At 37.4% G+C, this 18,603-nt stretch overlaps 1 protein-coding gene across 1 annotated transcript in view; it reads right to left on the bottom strand.

Annotated features, from left to right (window-relative positions):
- Ptprq (protein tyrosine phosphatase receptor type Q) overlaps window positions 1-18,603 on the bottom strand; it is a 205,250-nt gene that overhangs the window by 29,443 nt on the left and 157,204 nt on the right. Inside the window, exons 34-35 of the mRNA XM_052165264.1 lie at window positions 12,000-12,099; window positions 9,596-9,724 (exon numbers count right to left, since the gene is read on the bottom strand). Coding sequence (XP_052021224.1) covers window positions 9,596-9,724; window positions 12,000-12,099 — 229 coding nt within the window. The remainder of the gene's footprint in view (window positions 1-9,595; window positions 9,725-11,999; window positions 12,100-18,603) is intronic.

Genomic DNA, 18,603 nt, shown 5'->3' with positions numbered 1-18,603 from the left:
GACACTCTGTAGACCAGGCTCCTCTCTGGCTCAGAGCCTGCCTCTGTCTCCCCAGTGCTAAGATTAAGGTTGTATGTCACCACCACCTAGTGAGTAGTTTTCATAATGTTTCTGTGCTTTTGACCATGACCGCAGGTCCTCCTCACATGCTGTTTCTCAGCTCTTTGAATTTTTTCTAACCATGCTTTATCCATTTTTTTAAATTGGATATATTCTTTATTTATATTTCAAATGTTATCCCCTTTCCCAGTCACCCCTCCCCACCTCCTGTATAGCCCTTATCCAATCCCCCTGCCTCTACTTCTATGAGGGTGTTCCTCCACCTAGCCCACTCCCACCTCCCCGCTTCGATTCCCCTATGTTGGGGCATCTATCAAACCTTCATAGGACTAAGGACCTCTCCTCCCATTGATGCCTAACAAGGCCATCCTCTGCTCCATATGCAGTCAGAGCGATGTGTACTCCTTGTTTGATTGCTTAGTCCCTGGAAGCTCTGGAGGGATCTGGCTGGTTGATATTGTTGTTCTTCCTATGAGGTTGCAAACCCCTTCAGCTCCTATAGTTCTTTCACTAACTCCTCCATTGGGGACCCTGCACTCAGTCCAGTGGTCCAGAGTCTGCCTCTGTATTTGTAAGGCTCTGGCAGGGTCTCTCAGGAGACAGTCATATCAGGCTCCTTTTAGCAAGCATTTCCTGGCATCCATGACAGTGTCTGGGTTTGGTGACTGTATATGGGATGGATCCCCAGGTGGGACAGTCTCTGGATGGCTTTTCCTTCAGTCTTTGCACTACACTTTATCTCCATATTTATTTCTATGAGTATTTTTGTTCCCCTTCTCAGAAGAACCAAAGCACCAACACTTTGGTCTTCCTTCTTCTTGAGCTTCATGTGAATTATATCTTGGGTATTCAGAACTTTTGGGCTAATACCCACTTATCAGTGAGTGCATACCATTTGTATTCTTTTGTTATTAGGTTACCTCACTGAGGATGATGTTTTCTAGTTCCATCCATTTGCCTAAGAATTTCATGAATTCATCGTTCTCAATAGCTGAGTAGTAAGTACTCCATTGTGTAAATGTACCACGTTTTCTGATTCCATTCCTCTATTGAAAGACATCTGGGTTCTTTCCAGTATCTGGCTATTATAAATAAGGCTGCTGTGAACATAGTGGAGCACATGTCCTTATTACATGTTGGAGCATCTTCTGGGTATATGCCCAGGAGTGGTATGGCTGGATCCTCAGGTAATACTATCTCCAATGCTTTATCTTAACTCTACATGTTTTAGTCACACATAAATTCTATGTATTTCTTAATATCCTATTCAATAGTTAACTCCCAATAGACCTCAGTTAAAGGCACAAACTAGAAAATAATGTCCTCTGTCTGTGCAATCTGATTTTTAAGAACAAATAGCCTTGTAGTGTGTGCTATAGCTATTTTAGTTCATGAAATAAGCCCGCATGCATTTATATTCATACATAATTGACATTTTAGACAAGACTAATACTCAGGGGGCTGGAGAGATGGCTCAGCAGTTAAGAGCACCAACTGTTCTTCTGAAGGTCCTGAATTCAAATCCAAGCAAGCACATGGTGGTTCACAACCATCCATAACGAGATCTGACACCATCTTATGGAGTGTCTGAAGACAGGTACACTGTGCTTACATATAATAAATAAATCTTTTTAAAAAAGACTAATACTCAGATTACTTTATAACCTTTAGAGCCTTATTTATAATAATAGTTATGAACCCAATAGTACATATAAAAATATGAGAGACTTCAGACACACTCAAAACAAGTTAGAAAGACTTTAGCTATTGTGGGATGGTACTGGAATTGAATGGATTTTCTCACTCAGTTTCTAGAAAACTTAATTTTTAGGAGGTCATAAACCAACACTTGAAATAAGTGTAATTATTAGATTTGCCAATAACAAATAGTAAATTCTAAATAAAGCCCCTAACTTTTTATAGTATGTCTCCTAGCATTAAAATCTAGCAACTGTCTGACTCATAGAAAGTTAGGATTAGAACAACAAAACTGAGTTTGCTTTCTCAACTGAAAAGAAAAGGAACTTCCCAACTATGGTGGCACACACTTGTCATAGCTGAAGCAGGAGGATTTCTGGTATCCTTCTATATACCCACAAGTAGAAGGAAGGTGAGGCATGGCGGATGATAGTAGGCTCTTTAGTTTATTTTCTATCACTCACTTTATCTAACCTCAGTAAACTTTTTATAATATTTTTTTTGTCACAATTATCTTGATGTAACATCAAGTTTTGGTGGGAGGTAAATTTAGTCTATGTTTATGCGACAATTATGCATAAATCAAAACTTGAAATCTTCATATAAACAACTGAAATAGAGAAGACAGTTTAGAATATGTATCCAGCTATCTCTTTAAAAAATCTGATTTCTCCCTCCTGGTTCTGTGTATTCTGTCCACACAAGTACTGTTTCGCTCTTGGGTATTGTATGGCTGTATTTCTACTTTAGGTGACATTTGCACCTGCAATAAAATTTTTCTTGATTGTCAAGATTTTGAATGTTAATTTTTACTAGAAAATATTAATTTGGAAAATATGGTTAGGAAAAAGGGAAGAGTGGTTGTATTATACTCACAAAGCTCAGCTTGTATATTTTCTTTTTTATCATTTACATAATAAGGCAAGAGTGTACCAGTTCCAACAGCATTAATTCAGACGTGACAGTGATCTGAGGGTGCATCTGCACTCAAGTAAAAACATTTTCTTTTAATTGCAAATTTTGAAACTTTAAAAAAAAATGAGCTCATTTTTACATTGGGACACTACTCATATTCATTCCTGGTAGCAAAGATTACTGCCAAATAATATTCAGTTGATTAGTGGATAAATCAAGTTTGGAATTGGCCTGATTTTTGTAAGATTACGGGCCATTTTTTCAATATTAAGGGCTAACTACTTTTATTACATAAATCTTTTCATTACATGAATTCTATCTGTCTTAAATCCAATGTCTTTTGCTAGAAAGACTATTATTTCACAGCTGAGCTCATTTCTTGAAAGTCTATCAAAAACTTAAATTCTGCTCAGATTACTCTATGGACCCAGAGAGGAACCATTTATTTATGTAGGCGGTGATGATGAAAGACCTCATTGTCGGGGACTCAGCTTTCCCTCAAGACCAATTAGGTGAAATCTACAGGGCCTGAAAATATAGTCTCCATAGAGATAAGTACACAATAGGAGTAGAGAAATGCTCCAATCAGCAGGACAAACTGAGAAACTTCTGAGTACAGTTAAAATTTTTTTAAAAATAATAAATTATTGTTTGGACATAATATACTAGTTGTACAACAGAACATGTCCTAGCTAGTCAAATAGTGAATCAGAATAACCTCTCCAGGAAAATATATAAATTAAAATTTCTAAGATTTGGGAAATGCTGTGTTCTTGTGAAATCTGTTTTTATTATGTATTTCACCATCTCTATTTAATCCCAGGGTTTTATCTGCCTCTTTGACTAAATTCTGTCACTTGTCCAAAGTATCATCAGTCATGCTTTTAGATCTTTCTGAACTTCTACCTGTTCTAGTGTTGCTAATCTATTTGGGGCTTTAAAACAGTGCTCCAGTGTTCTTCCAATTCCCTTTTCACCACTTTGTTTAATCAACAGGAATTGTTCCGTGGCCCTCAATGTAAATTAAAAATATCCTAAGCATTGGCTGTTGTTATAGCATCACATGAAAGGGAAACACAGCCTCGATCAGGGAGCAGTCAATGCCAGTTGCTCTCCCTCCTTCAGGCTTCTAGAGGCACTAAGGCTGCATCCACAGAGCTGCCAGCCAGACGAGGTGAAACTCCCTGTGTGACTGGCATCACATTTTCCTTGTTACAAGGCCTCTCCACATTAGTGCATTTGAGAACAAATTCTTGACAGATGTTTTATTTCACTAACTTTGGGCACAGATTATTCAAGTGTAGCTAGACAGAAGCAGAGGGTAGCAAGGAGAACTGTAGAGAGCCCTGTGAAGAGGTGGGTGAGTGCCCTCCATGCAGATTAATCGGAGACAGGAGTCCTCACAGGCAGTACAGGAAATCATCTAGCCTGGGCTACCTGCAAGGGTTGCATGTGAGCAATGGAAGGGCTGTGTGAAACCTTGGGAAGTACCATAGAGATCTTGTGTAGATCAGATCTGCTAGCGTCATATATGAATAGAAACAAGTTGTGTGAAAATCGATTCACTCAAAATCTAAAGCTCAGCTTTTCAAGGGCAGGCTTCAGTCTTCTTCCACTCTTGGGGAACCCTTGAAGTACTAATTGCATTCAAGGAACACTGCAATGAAAGTATTCTATTTTAAGATGATAGCAACCAATACACCACGAATCTGCAGTTCCTAAAGGTCAGCTTTTAATACTGGTTGGAAATGGATATTTTATGTGTGGTCAATGAAATCATTGGCCTAAGAGCATCTTACACCTCAGACATTATACCATTAGGGCAAGTCTCTAAATAGAGAATACTTCATAAAAGTTCTAATTCTATTCATGTTAACTTGCTCCCTAACAGTAAAATAAAACAAGGTTACTTATGATTCCAAAACTTCAAGAGTGCCTAGAGTTAAAAAGGCCTACCACCTTCTCCTTTAATCATAGTGTGTATTATATATTGTAGAGTTATAGGTGTCTTGGCCTCACCTTGCCTTATGGAAACTAACACCTCTTTAATCGGTTGTGATTTGGAAATCAAATGCCTTGCATCCTCTGATCCCATCCAAACTCTTCACCTCTGGGTATTCAGTGTATCTAGACCTCTATGGGACATCTCTGGTATTATTAATAACTTCAGGCTGATATACTTGTGCCAGGAAAAAAAAAGGGATTACTAAGCATTAGGGGAGTTCCTGGAAGGGAATGTGATCTGGTCAGGACAGAAATTAAAGTTTCATAAACTGTAGTCAGAGAACAGAGGATAGAAAAAGCCATTGTCTTGGTCCTTACAGATTGCCACCTTCACATGGAGACATCTCCATCACCAAATGGAAAGCTCTACTCTTGTGTCATAGAGATATTAGAATACAATAAGAAAGCATGAAAAATTTAAATGTATCCCAATTTACCACCAAAATTATCCCAACATAAGAACACAACACATTCTCATGACATGCACATTGTAAGCCAATGTGCATTTGGATAAGAATTTTACCATAGCAACAGCATGCAGTCTTAGAACACAATAAAAGAAGAAGATATATTCTTTTTGGCCTTGGAAAGAAAAACATATTAAGCAACTAAGTGCTCAATATCACATATTTTTTTTAAAATATGCAGCACACCACCTGGCAAAATAAAATAATCACAGCAGAACTCTGCATTACCACACAACTTACTGGATGACAAAAATCTCCTTGCGTCTAAAGAAAAATGAGGAGTATCTGAAAGTAAAAATTTGTTACTCATTTAGTGCACAATACCACATTGTTTTTAATTGCTGCAATGGAAACACAGGCATTGGTTATCATACAGTTCATTCTAGTTGCGAGGTATTGTATTATGGACTCAGATTTTTTGCCACTGTTTAGGAAAAGATCTTAAATTTAAAAGAGAAATAAAGGGAATGATCAGAATCTGTCAAGCAATGATGGTAATTTACATGAAAACTTGTGTCAATTGCTATTGGTTTTATTCAGAAACAATGCCTCACTCTGTAGCTCTGGCTCACCTGGAATGCACTATGTAGACCAGATTAGCTTCTGATTCAGAAATTTGTCTACCCTTGCCTTTTTGGTCTGGTTCTAGGATTAAAGGCATACACCACAACACCCAGCAGATACTTAACTCAGAATAAAAACTGCACTTCTCCAGTTCTCTAGTTTTTGCAAGTTTTCCCCACACTAAAATGTTTGTTATGAAAACAATAACTATTATGTTATTAACCTCTATGTATACATGTAGAGGTTAATTTTACAAATACAAAGAACAGCAACAATACTAAGTGTATTTGATCTATAGCTTATAAAGAATATTCATAGATGATAATTTATTAAATTAAATTAATTTTCCAGCAATGGAGTTAAGTCTATAGTTTCAAATATATAGCTAAGCCCCATTTGTTCAAACCTCTTTTCTTCTTTCTTCTGCCCTCCCTCCCTCTTTTCCCCCTCCCCTCTTTCTTGCTGTTGTTTAGAGAAAAGATCTCTATGAGTAAGCTGAACAAGACGACCTTGAATTCTGACTAAGGATACAAAAACATTTTTTAATCATATGATGTGTCATATCACATAGAATCAATAAGAACAAATTGACAGTTTTTAGCTTCTTTAAGGAAAATATAACCTGGTAATGTAACTCTTTGTCACACAGCACAGGGTGGAAAAGTTAAATAATGAATGTTTATGTAATAAGATAGGTTTTAAGATATAAGTACAGAGTAAAATGCATAAATGTTAAATAATTTTATAATATAAAACTGCAAGTCTTCTGCATAATACAGTTCTGAGCCCCTTGACATGGGTTTTGTCAACCATGTAACTCTTTAAATTAGTACTTGTCATTATTAACTAGAGAATCTCTAATGCCTTCTCTTTTGGATAGGTGAAATGATAGAGCACTGAAGACAGTTGTAAGCTCACTTTAAGGTGACAGAAAATGCCGGTAGTTTGGAAGGTTGCACCCATAACCTGGGTAGGAAACACACATGAACTGGGTAAATTTCTAGGAAACTGAGTTCCTTCCTATGGATAGTAAAACTGGGGACAAGTGCCCAGCAACTTAGGGAGAAAACCAATCTCATTGACTTTTCATTTCCAGCATTAAACTTTCATTTCTATCTTGGAACATACTTAGATCGTGAAGTACATCAAAGGCTATGAAGGTTTGTAGCACATCACTAATTACCAGGCCCCATTCAAATGTATCTAATGCACTAATAATTTTTAGTAATTCTTCTATCCTTGATTCACTTATAAGTGACTTAAGTAATAGAAAAAAATTTAATGATTTTTCTGAACCATATTCAGCCAATCAGATTTAGAATGCACCATAGGTATGTATAACTCTTGTGTTGTTTCATTCAGGGTGGATGGCGGCCATCTCCAGGAGTGGATGAAAGAGTTCAGAAAAAGAATAATGTAACTACATGGGACTGGTGAGATGGCTCAGCAGTTAAGAGCACTGACTGCTCTTCCAAAGATCCTGAGTTCAAATCCCAGCAACCATATGGTGGCTCAAAACCATCCATAATGAGATCTGATATCCTCTTCTGAAGTATCTAAAGACAGCTACAGTGTACTTACATATAATAAATTAATTAAAAAAATAAGGTAGCTACAAACATTACTACAGAGCTGGCTCACAAGGGACGATTTTATAATATAAACTCTAGAGTTTGCACACAAATGGGAAAAGAATGGAAATTAATATTTTCAATTTCATTATTATTACAACAATAATTTTCTGTGATGCAGAAATAAAACATATCTAAAATATTATTTTCCTCTTATAGGTTTTAATGGATAATGTGATGTATAAGAAAAAATATCATGAAGCAGGAAAATCAATAAAGAACCACAGCCAAAGATGGCGACCCTTGAATTATAAATCCTCACTAATAAAGATCTGGTAGAGACTTGGCTCAGTCATATTTCTATGACTCAAAGCCTCTCTGTAGCTGCCAAAGTAGTCATTACCAGAACAAAATGTCAAAAGGAAAATCATAGTTTTTTCCGGCTGTGATGAATGTTAAGATGTAGAGAATGGTTATGGTCTGAAAAGACACTGTTCAGGAAAGCAACATCAGCCCAGAGGCTCACAGACAGTAAAGTGACCCCAGCAGATGTTTACTCTATGGTTAATATTTTTTTATTTACTGTATTAGCTTCTAAAGATCTGCTTACTAAAGATTTTTGAGGGTCTAGTAAAGATGCTTCAAAATACAATGAAAAAAATGTCATAAGTGTTGTTGTGAGCATCCTGTAATTCACACCAGGAAGGCAGAAGAGCTTCACTACATTCGTCCAGCAGCTCAATTGATGTCACTGAGATATTTGTTAGAGTGTGGCTGGCCTGGCCCTGTGGAAGAGACACAGGAATTGAGAAAAGAATGAAGAAAGGAAGAGCTAACTATGAAAGTTCAGATGGTCCATAGGGGAAGATAAGACATTTCTTCTTCTTTTCTTTTTTTTTAATAAGCTTTATTTATTTTATTTATGTGAGTACACCTTAGGTGTCTTCAGACATACCAGAAGAGGGCATCATATCTCATTACAGATGGTTGTGTGCCAGCATGTGGTTGCAGGAAATTGAACTCAGGACCTTTGGAAGGACAGTCAGTGGCTTTAACCACTGGGCCATCTCTAGAGCATGACCCCTAGAGGACCAGGAGGTAAACTGAAATGTTGATGCTGTGGTGTTCCCTTGATAGGGTTTACTGTGGAGGCTGTGTTTGGAATCTATTGTTCTCTCACATACAGTGTTGCTCATGTAAAATAAACAAAAATACCAACTATATTCTAAGTATTATAAAATTCTACATACAAGCTAAGCTCATCCTTTGTGAATGAAAGGAGATTGCATTTGAATATAAACAACAATCCAACAATCGATGCCTAAAAGTTAAGAAGTTATCTCGCAAAGCAAATGTCCTTACAATGTAGCGATGTTGAAAATTTTTCATTTCCTCCGGTTTTGGAGAACCTTTCTAGGCAGCAAGTGTTCTAAACAGGATAACAATAAGGCTTACAAAGCCTATTAAATAAAGCCAGCTTTCATAGGTAGTAAGCACAAATTATTTTTGATGTTCAAGATTTTAATGACATCTTGTAAAATAATTACAACTTCTGAAATGTCAACAAGGTTTTGCCAGCGCCTTGCAACAACAACATGACAGCTTTTATTAAGATTTTGTAGAATTATATTAAACAAGTTTTTAAAATATGCTAATACCGTGAATGGTGTAGGTGCTTTTTAAAATATGTAGACTTATTGTTTAAAAAGTACTTAAAAGTTAAGTACTTTGATATGATATCACTCACTCAGTACACACATTGATATTTCTCTTTCTAAAGGCAATATGCTTTTATTTTGCATAGTTTCTAAAGTCTAAATAGGTTTGGAAATGTAAATCCCATATACAGTTTTGATATTTATATATATTATGATATTATGCTGAAATAAGGAACGGTGAACAAAACTCTCACAAATGATAAAAACAACATCAAACGTTTAGAAGTATAATTAAATTAGATTTCCTATAAGTATTTGTGGACACTTTTAGTAAAAAAACCAAGTTGGAAAATATATTCAATGATAATTATGAAACAAAATGTTAAAGGTTTAATGAGTAAAAATTAGGGGGGTGGGGAAAGTCTTGTTTGAGTATCATAGTCCAAGCTCGGTTCATACTGAACCCAAAATGTTAGGAAGATTAAGTGAGTCTGTGAGCAGCGAGAAGTGTGTAGAAGACAGAGGTTACCCTTTGAAAGAGGATCTCTGTGACCTGTGAAAACTGGAGCCCCACAAACACTTCCAACAAGCATAGGTCAGAAGAGGGTCATAGCTCCAGGCCCTCTGAACCTCTGCTTGCCCAGAGGAGTGTGCTCACCGCGTTAACCTCTCGTCCTTCAGTTCCAAGTCTGCCACCGTGATGAGCTGATCCAGCTTGAATTTAGTGTCAATAATCTCTGCATCCCGAGGCGAGTATGTTCCACCTTCCTTCTGCTTCTGCCTGATTCTGGAATGAGGGCAGCAAAGTTGGTACAGGCAGGATCAGGAAAGCATGGTAGACCAGGTTGGCGGCTTTTCTTTGGTTTCTTAAAGTAAAGCCATTAAAATATTTCTTTCCTTGGATGTGACCTGCCGCTCCTCCCTTTTAGCTGCTCCCTCATTTAATCACAAAAGGCAAAGGAAATGGAAATAGCTGAGGAAAATGAATCTCAGTGTCAAAAATCAATGTGTCATTGTTTCTTATAATGGAACCCTTTACATGCGTCAAATATGGAAACTGGTTTTTAAATGATCTCAGTTAATTTGTATGGAAAATGAAGTGTAAAATATCTCAATTTTGTGATCAGAAAACTTGGGGTTAGGTTCAAAATTGGTTAATTCAACCCTGAAAACTTAACCAAAACAAATTTTTTTGAGACACCTCTCTTTATAGTTCTGGCTGGTCTTGAACTCTCTATTTAGACCTGGCTGACCTTGAACTCATAGAAATCCTCCTGTCTCTGCCTCCAGAATGATGGGATTGAAGGAATGAGCTACTATACCTGTCCCAGTGACTTTTTAACTTATGGGCCCTATCTACTCAATTCTTCAAGGAGTAGTATGACATATAACAAGGTACTATTTTGGATCTGTGTCAATCATTAATATTTTACATGCATTATTTATGATAAACATCAATGGCTAGGATGATTTGGAGAACATAAAATGTGACGCCATCTTTAAAAGTACTACACAGTTGAGTATGTCTAAAATGCATAAAAAGCACAGAAAAGTATTGAAACTAAACTCACAAGGCAGTCCTTGACCCACTGATGAAGTATTTTAAGGGATTACAGTTATTAGCATTCAGAGGGCAAGCACACTTTGACTTAGGTGCTCTGCAGCCACATGGGGAGAGAGCACATATTAGATGGACTGAACCAAAGCAGGGTATCAGAAATCATAAAGCTTGATAGTCACCCAAGAACAGATTCCCTATGGCTGAAAAAAGATACTGGAGGCTGTGCTGAATACGGAGAGCCCTTCCATTCCACTCAAGGGCTCAGCAGAAAATGGGAGGTTGAGTGCAATCTTAGAGCAAACACGTGATTTGCATACTGAGCATGAGCACTCCTTATTGCTAAGGTTCATTTATTATGCAAATGTTCTTTCTGCATCTTTCTGTTGGCAGAGGCCACAGCAAGAGCCTGAGGTCATTCTGGTTATGTGCCAAGATGCTTACTAAATTGTTAAGTTCTTTTTAATTGTCTAAAATAATGACTTTCTCCTGCTATCTTTGGGCAGAATCTGAAAACAGTATGAGTTGCAGGAAAGATATCTTTTAAGAGAGACTTTCAAATCACATACTCAAAGGCTGACTTAAGAGACTCAGGATAAAAAAGATGGCACTCAGTGTCCAAATTTCAGGGGCCGCCTAGAGCTTTTTAGATCAGGAGTTGCTGTCTTTCTGGGCTCTGATAGTGTTTTGTTTAATTCTATCTATCTATCTATCTGTCTGTCTGTCTGTCTGTCTATCTATCTATCTATCTATCTATCACAGGATCTCATGTTATAATACTGGCTGACTTAGAACTCACTATGTAGATCAGGTAGGCCTTGAACTCATAGAGATTCACATGCTTCTCCCTCCCAAGTGCTCAGATTAAAGGTGCGCATCCACATATCTGACTTGTATTAACTAATATTGCATGTGGGACCCCCAGCAACCTACCTAAAAAGTTTTTACTGCTTCTCTGCCCATCTCACTAGTCAAAATTTCCACAAAATCCCAGTCTGCCCAAACCATTTTGTATCAATGAGATGTATCTACAAGCAATTGTAACCTCCTACACTCCAATAAGGATGGAAAACTTCTGCTTTCCTATGTCATGTTCCTCTTGACACTGAGCAGTTGTACATGCTTGTAACAGCCATTCCATGACAATGTTGGGAGATTTCCTTGGCTCTTAACTCTGTTACTGTCTCCTCTTCCTAATCTAAGGAGACTGGTTAGTTGGTTGCACCCTCAGCTCTGATCCATTTGAGTTCTTCTTTATTCCTGTTCTCCTCAGCTTTTATATGAAAACTTTCCTATCAAAATACCAGAATTTACTTCTTTAAGGCTAAATTAGTTCAATTCAGAATGTATATATACTGTAAAACATCCAGGTAGGTTGGAGTATTTTGTAATTGAAGAAAAGCAAAACATAAGCACTTCCCATTTGTGTAACTGCTCTGTTTCTGTTTCTTAATCTGTCTATGACAGATATAAAGCCCTCACAGCATTCTAGGACACATCTTACCTTGCAAATGCAAAAATAGCTGTTCCAAGAAGGATTATTGAGAGGATACACAAGGTGACTGACAGTATGATCTCCACAGTTCTTTCTGAAAGTCCTTCACCTGAGAAAAATCGAAACATGATCACTAGCACAGCCCTGGAGTTCCAACTCAAGTCTCAAACCACATAGACAATTTCCTGGCATATCACCTAAGAGTACCAGCAAAACAATTTAAATTTGCCTCCTCCTCCTGTTCCTCCTCCTCTACCTTCTCCTCCATTTCTCCCCCATTCCCTTCTTCTTTCATTTTATTCAGGGATTTAGTCCTTAATTTTTTTCCCCTATATAAACTTTATATCTCCATGGGTTCATTCAGACTCATGGTTTAAATTTTCATTTATATGATAAACACTTACTGTTTTACTAATAAACTTCATCCTTCTCTACATAATTGCCTACCAGATATTTTTATTTGGAATTATGGGTATAATTTAAAATGCATATGTCCAAAATGTGATATTTTTCTCTTTTCTACTGAATCCTACTCTCAATTGAGGAAAACTCCATTACTCTAGTTGTGCTGATGAAACAGAAACCTTACAGTCACATCTTGAAAATCTCTTTGCTAGTTTACTTCCCATAGGTACTATCTTTAATATATAACATACAATGTATAATAAATAAACACATTACATATGTGTTATATATAAACAGTATATGTGTGTGTGTGTGTGTGTTTGTGTGTGTGTGTGTACATATATATAGAGAGAGTTGATTTTTACTAAATGAAACCAGTCTCTTATAGATGTGATCATTTCAATGTGAGACAAGAACAAAATGTTTAAAGAACAAATGAGTTCCAAGTATTATTGGGATGGAATGACAGGCACTGTGAGAAGCCTGATATGGATCCTGGGTACCTAGCGCTTCTCCTCTGTTCCATACCAGGCATATTTTAAACCATTGAACCTTTTCTATAGCCCTTGCTCACCTCATTTCTTACAAGGGATTGCTCAACCATCTCTGAATGAATTGTTATAAAATAAATACATTTGTCTCTCTTACTCATATGGAAAAGTTCACACTCACTGTATTTGGAGAAATTGTAACTCATGTGACTCATAATTTTACTATAAATTCTTTCAGTTCAATGTCTGAAACATAGGCAAAGATTAAAGCTTTATCACTTTTCTACTATATTAGTAATTATAAAATGCCATCAGGTTTTTGTGGCTAGTGATCTGCATGGTAACGCTGAGTGAATACTGAGTTGTCAATAGTCATCAGAGTTTCACAGTCTTTAGTATATCCAGCTCCAGTTAAAGGTTGCTGGAAGACCAAGTATCTCATTGGATATTAAGTACACCTTCTTATTTACTAAAATATCAGTGCTTTGTTTTATAATTTTAATATGATATATGTAATATTCTTGCCAAAGAAGCCAGAAGATGAATAAGGGATATTGTTGATCAGGTAATGGTGAGACATAGCCTTAGAACTCAGTTTTCCTAGACCACAAAATTAAATTTCAGACTAGATTACCACTTCAAAGCACTGCCTCAAGTGAGGAAATGACATATAATATATTAATAAACAGCATGTAATGCTGTGAGCCCATGTATTACTAAAGTGCCCTCAGGAGGGGACACAATGTACCATGCTTACTGGGCGTACTTTCTGATTCACTGCTATGCATGATTGAAGTCATCCTCCAAATTCTGTCACACAAAGTGGGATCCTTTTCCATGGTTTTCCCCAGAAAACACACAAGCCACTTTTTCATTAGACTTATCATCTGCTAATTACATTGTCTTGTTTGTATAGTATGTTCCAGCACTGTAATTTAGAAAAGCATAATAAAAAAACACTCATTTGTCCCTATTACCTTCTGACTGAGAATTATCATCACTTAAATTCAGAACAGGATTCCACATTTTAAAATGAGAATTTTGAGTTAAATGGGAGATATTAATCTCACCCTACAAAGTTCGTGTCCTTATTCAGATCTCCTTATTCTGTCTAAGCTCTTGGGGGTAATATATGCCTTTTCTCTTATTAAACTACTGATCCTTTGGGATATTAAAAAACAATATGAGAAATGAACTAAAAGTTAAAATTTAATATGTTATAATTTTTAAAGTGTCTTGGTGTGTGTGTGTGTGTGTGTGTGTGTGTGTAGACATGAGTGTGTGAAGGCAAGCTAGTAGAAGGAGAAGAACAACTTCTGGGATTTGGCCCTTTCCTTTGAGTATGAGTTGTGGATCACATTCAGGCAGCCAGGCTGGGACAGTAAGCCATTATACTCAGACTTATCTTTCCAATATTATTTTTAGCATTTTAGAAATATAGTTCTTAGGAGGGACACATGATAAGTATTTGAGATGATGCTTGCATTAATTAGCATGACTCTGTATTCTCCATTATGTACATATACACATGTATATATGCCATGTACATACAGTGGCATTACTGCAAAGCTCATAATAGGTACTGTCCTAATGGTCAGGCATTTCATTTAAAAATAAGCATGCCTTGAAATGATCTACAAGAACATTTTCCTCCCATAAGACTGACAACGTTTTGAAAGGAGATGAACAGTGCTTACTAGAGTATGAGAAAAGGAGAATCCATTCCTTGTTTAAAAAATATCAAAAGCCATTGTCAAAGCTTTGTTCAAAAACCAACAAAACAAAACATACCTCTGCAAACATGCTTATTAAGGAAATCTTAACCTTAAAACTCAAGACAAGATGGTAAGAAGAGAGAAAAGCTAGAAAGAACGTAAGACACTGAGAAGAGAAAATGACCCAGGGCCACAAGCAGAGGCATCTGGCCACAGTGAAATTGGAAGCAACGTCAGAACATAGTGATTCTTTTCTGATAGTGTCATACAGTGGTTAACAGGACACCGGCCAGAGTCATGCTGCTTGGGTCTGAAAGCTGACACTACCATGCCTTTGCTGAGTAAAACCCCACGCACCAGGTTTCTTGCTTGTGGGTTAGTATTACCTGTAGGAATGCATTCTCTCTAAAGCTACTTTGCAGTTTTGAATTTGTGTGGCAGTGGCAGGTGTCTTTGTTAGTACAGTTCATATCTGTACACCCGCTCCCTAAGCTGAACTAATCTTCCAGTTGATTTATAAAGTATGTATTAGTACTGTCATTGTAGAAATAGGATTTTTAGAAATTAAAAACGTTAGGCCTTTTCACAGCTATCTTGAGGGTATCTAAATTCAGCACACACTGAAAGCATCTTAAATATTTCTGTCTGACAGCACAGTTTGTGGGGTTCACCCCATATCAATACTGCTTTACTAAGTAGATCAACGTTCCCTTTGCTTTTCACAAGGTTAGAAGATGTGATCTGTGCTAAAAATGTCATAGTAACACACATTCTCCCCTCTCCCTCTTCCTCTCCCTCTCCTTTCCTCCTTCTCTTTCCCCTCCCCTTACAATTTCCCTTTCCCTTCCTTTTCCCCCTTCCCCTACCCCTCCCCCTTCCTGTCCTTCTCCCTGTCCCTCCTCCCTCCCCTTCTCTTTCACACACACACACACACACACACACACACACACACACACCTCTACCCCTTCCCCTTTCTCTTTCTCAGCCTGATTATACTGGGGACATTCTTTGTACAGTAATTAAATGAGAAGCACTATGACAAAAGAAAACCATCGGTGATGCATTTGCTGTGCATTTTAGCATCGCCTCTTACACTGCTTTGGCAAGGTCCCTGAAAGGTACAGACAGGTAGTCTGGTTTTTCAAGTTACAGAAACCTTCTGCAATTAAATCTCCCCCACAAAATGTAGTCTACAAGCAGTGTCCACAAACCCATGTGCCTTAAGAAGGCTTAAAAAGTCAAATAAAGCTCATATACACCATGAAAACGGGGGTGGGTGCTAGTGCTCAATCTAAAGTAAAAATGAAAATCGAACAACTATAATTAAAGTGACATATATCATTTCCCATTTACCAGTACAGGCCAGTAAGAGCCTCCTCAATGTAAGCTTTTCACTAAATTTTAACCCTTTCTAGTTAGTTGGGACAAGATGAATTTTAGTTTCATCCTTCAAATCCTATATGCTGACCTATGAAAAGTCCAACTACCACCAGCATGATCTGCCAAAGCACAGTCTCGTAAATCAAATGCTGAAGTTTTAGTTCCCTGCTTGTTGCCAATGGGATGCAAATACTACTGAAGGAATAGTTCTCTGGCCATGAATGGATAACCTTGGTGGGACTATGTTCCATTCCCCTGAAGTCTAGGATTGCATCCATGCCTATGCCTTGGCAGGCTTGTCATCAGTGCTGGGTTCCACTAGGATGCTGTAATGATGTCATCTGTCCTGACATGTGGCACCACTGAGACAGAAAATGACTCGCCCTCCCTTTATCATCATCTGGTTGCACAAAAGTATTATTGTAAGTCCTTGTCTCTTTGCTTGCCCCCAGTCGCACAGCGATGCATTCCATCTGTGGGCCTCTTCTCATTACTGAAACAATCAATATCATTTCCTTTTTGAGTCCTTCCACTTTATCATCATCGCAGTGCTCTTTTACCAAGAGTATTTTTTTCATTCTATGGCCTCTAGTGATGTCTCCTCTTTCATCTGTCCCAGTTTTAATAGCTATATAATATTACAGGACAAAGGCCAATTATAAAACCGCTATATATCAGGAAGACGTCTCTAAAAGTTTAGTCTAAGAGAGAGCCTCCGAAGGCTGTCTTTACATCATTGATATAGGAATTTCACACTGAACTTTGAGAAATTAGAAGGAACATGGGACCCTCCTTGGTTATTAGCAGCCCATTGGCTCTCTGTTCGCTATATCCAGCCTATGTTCCGCTGGTCCCTTCTTCTGTGGCCTTTATGGCATCCTGACCTTCATCTTTCATTTCACACCATTCACACCCTGCAGGCATTCCCCATTTAAAGGGCTTGTAGACATTAGTGTCTGGAGGATTTGGTGGTAGCTGTCATGTCTCCAATAGACAGAAACAGTATGTGTTTCTGAAAGTGGTGCTTACAGCTTCCTCCCTTGGTTGTAACTACAGGGAATAAATAGAAAGCCATTGTTGAAAAGTACCTTGAGTTTGTGTTCTACATGATGCTCACCCTAGAAAAATGTGAGTAGCCATGTCCTCAGACTGGGTGGTTCCTGGTTTTTGACTATCTCCCTTTTTAGGGAAGCTCTCATCTGTGTCACCGTGATGTCATAACTTTCCCTCTCACTCAAGTGACTGAGCCTGGTCTTTCATTGATAATCTATACAAACTCAGCTGTTTAGTATCAGGCTAGGTACATGACCCCCAGACAGCAAACATTTCTCCTGTCAGCTCTTCTCTATAAAATACTATCTTCTGCATGTACTCGAGTTCTGTCTATCTTTTATCTTCCATCAGGAAATATATCAGAACAAGCATTATTTACTGCAGAAAATGCTGACAAATTCTGATTATGTTGCTGACCACAGAACATATATTTTGTTATCAGCAGTTAAATGATGAAATGTTTCACACAATTTCAAAACCACAAGTCAAATCTGTCTGCTTTCTCATTATTACATTTATTAGGTAAATTAGTCAAGACAATGGTTTTATAGTCAAACACTTTAACCTAAGAGAATTGTTATTCAAACAAACCTGTATGTCACACATCCCTTGATTTTCATGTATGTTTTTTGCCTATGTAGACATGACAGAGGCTGGTTCTTTAGCCAGCTAATACCTCTACAATCTGATGACACCCTTTGAAAGTGATAGGACAATCCATTGTTGTGTTCCTACAGTTCTCACTGAACTGTGCTGTAGCTCATGACATACTGATGGGTCATCAAGATCAGTGCCATACATTAATTTCATACATGTTCGAGTAGTATTCCAGAGATGTACCTACCTGAGTGTTTTATCGAGTAGTTTAGAAGTTTTATAGCCCTGCCGCAAATAATTTTTAAAAAATCTGTGACTCTTTGAGTGAAATCCTAGGGAGTCGGTAAAGTAAAACTTCCCTTTAAAGTCTTTGATTATAACCTGTCAAAAGAAGCTATCAGGGGCTAGAGACATGACTCTGTGGTGGAAATGAAGAGCACCTTTCACTGCAGAGAATCCAAGACTGGTTCCAAGCACTCCCATAATGGTTCACAAGCATCTGCGACTCAAGTTCCATGGAGTCTAATACTGTCTTCTGACCTCCGTGGGTATCAGACATGCATATGATGCAAACACACACACACACACACACACGCACACGCACACGCACACGCACACGCACACGCACACACCACTCACATCCTTAAAAGAAATGAATCTAAAACTTTAAAAGTCATTAAACATCAAACAATATAAGCACAAAAAATAAAAATTTGAATCTTTAAACATTATTTTATTTAAGATTTAAAAAAAACTTTAAAACCATATATTCTTAGTTTTCAAAAGGGATTACATACTTATAAGAATTAAATTATTATTCCAAGTCACAGAGCTAACTAAGATTTAAATCTAGGTCTAAAAACCTTCCTTTTTAGCATAGTAGTTATAAAATCCTGGGCTAAAAATGCTGACATCCTGGCCAAACACTTATTGATTTAAACAGTGTTGGACTTGGTTCCCTGATTTATAACT

Source organism: Apodemus sylvaticus, chromosome 20 (genome assembly GCF_947179515.1).
Source record: "Apodemus sylvaticus chromosome 20, mApoSyl1.1, whole genome shotgun sequence".
Classification (NCBI taxonomy): domain Eukaryota; kingdom Metazoa; phylum Chordata; class Mammalia; order Rodentia; family Muridae; genus Apodemus; species Apodemus sylvaticus.
Note: the sequence above shows the minus strand (reverse complement) of the source record. Positions and strands in the feature narration are given on the sequence as shown.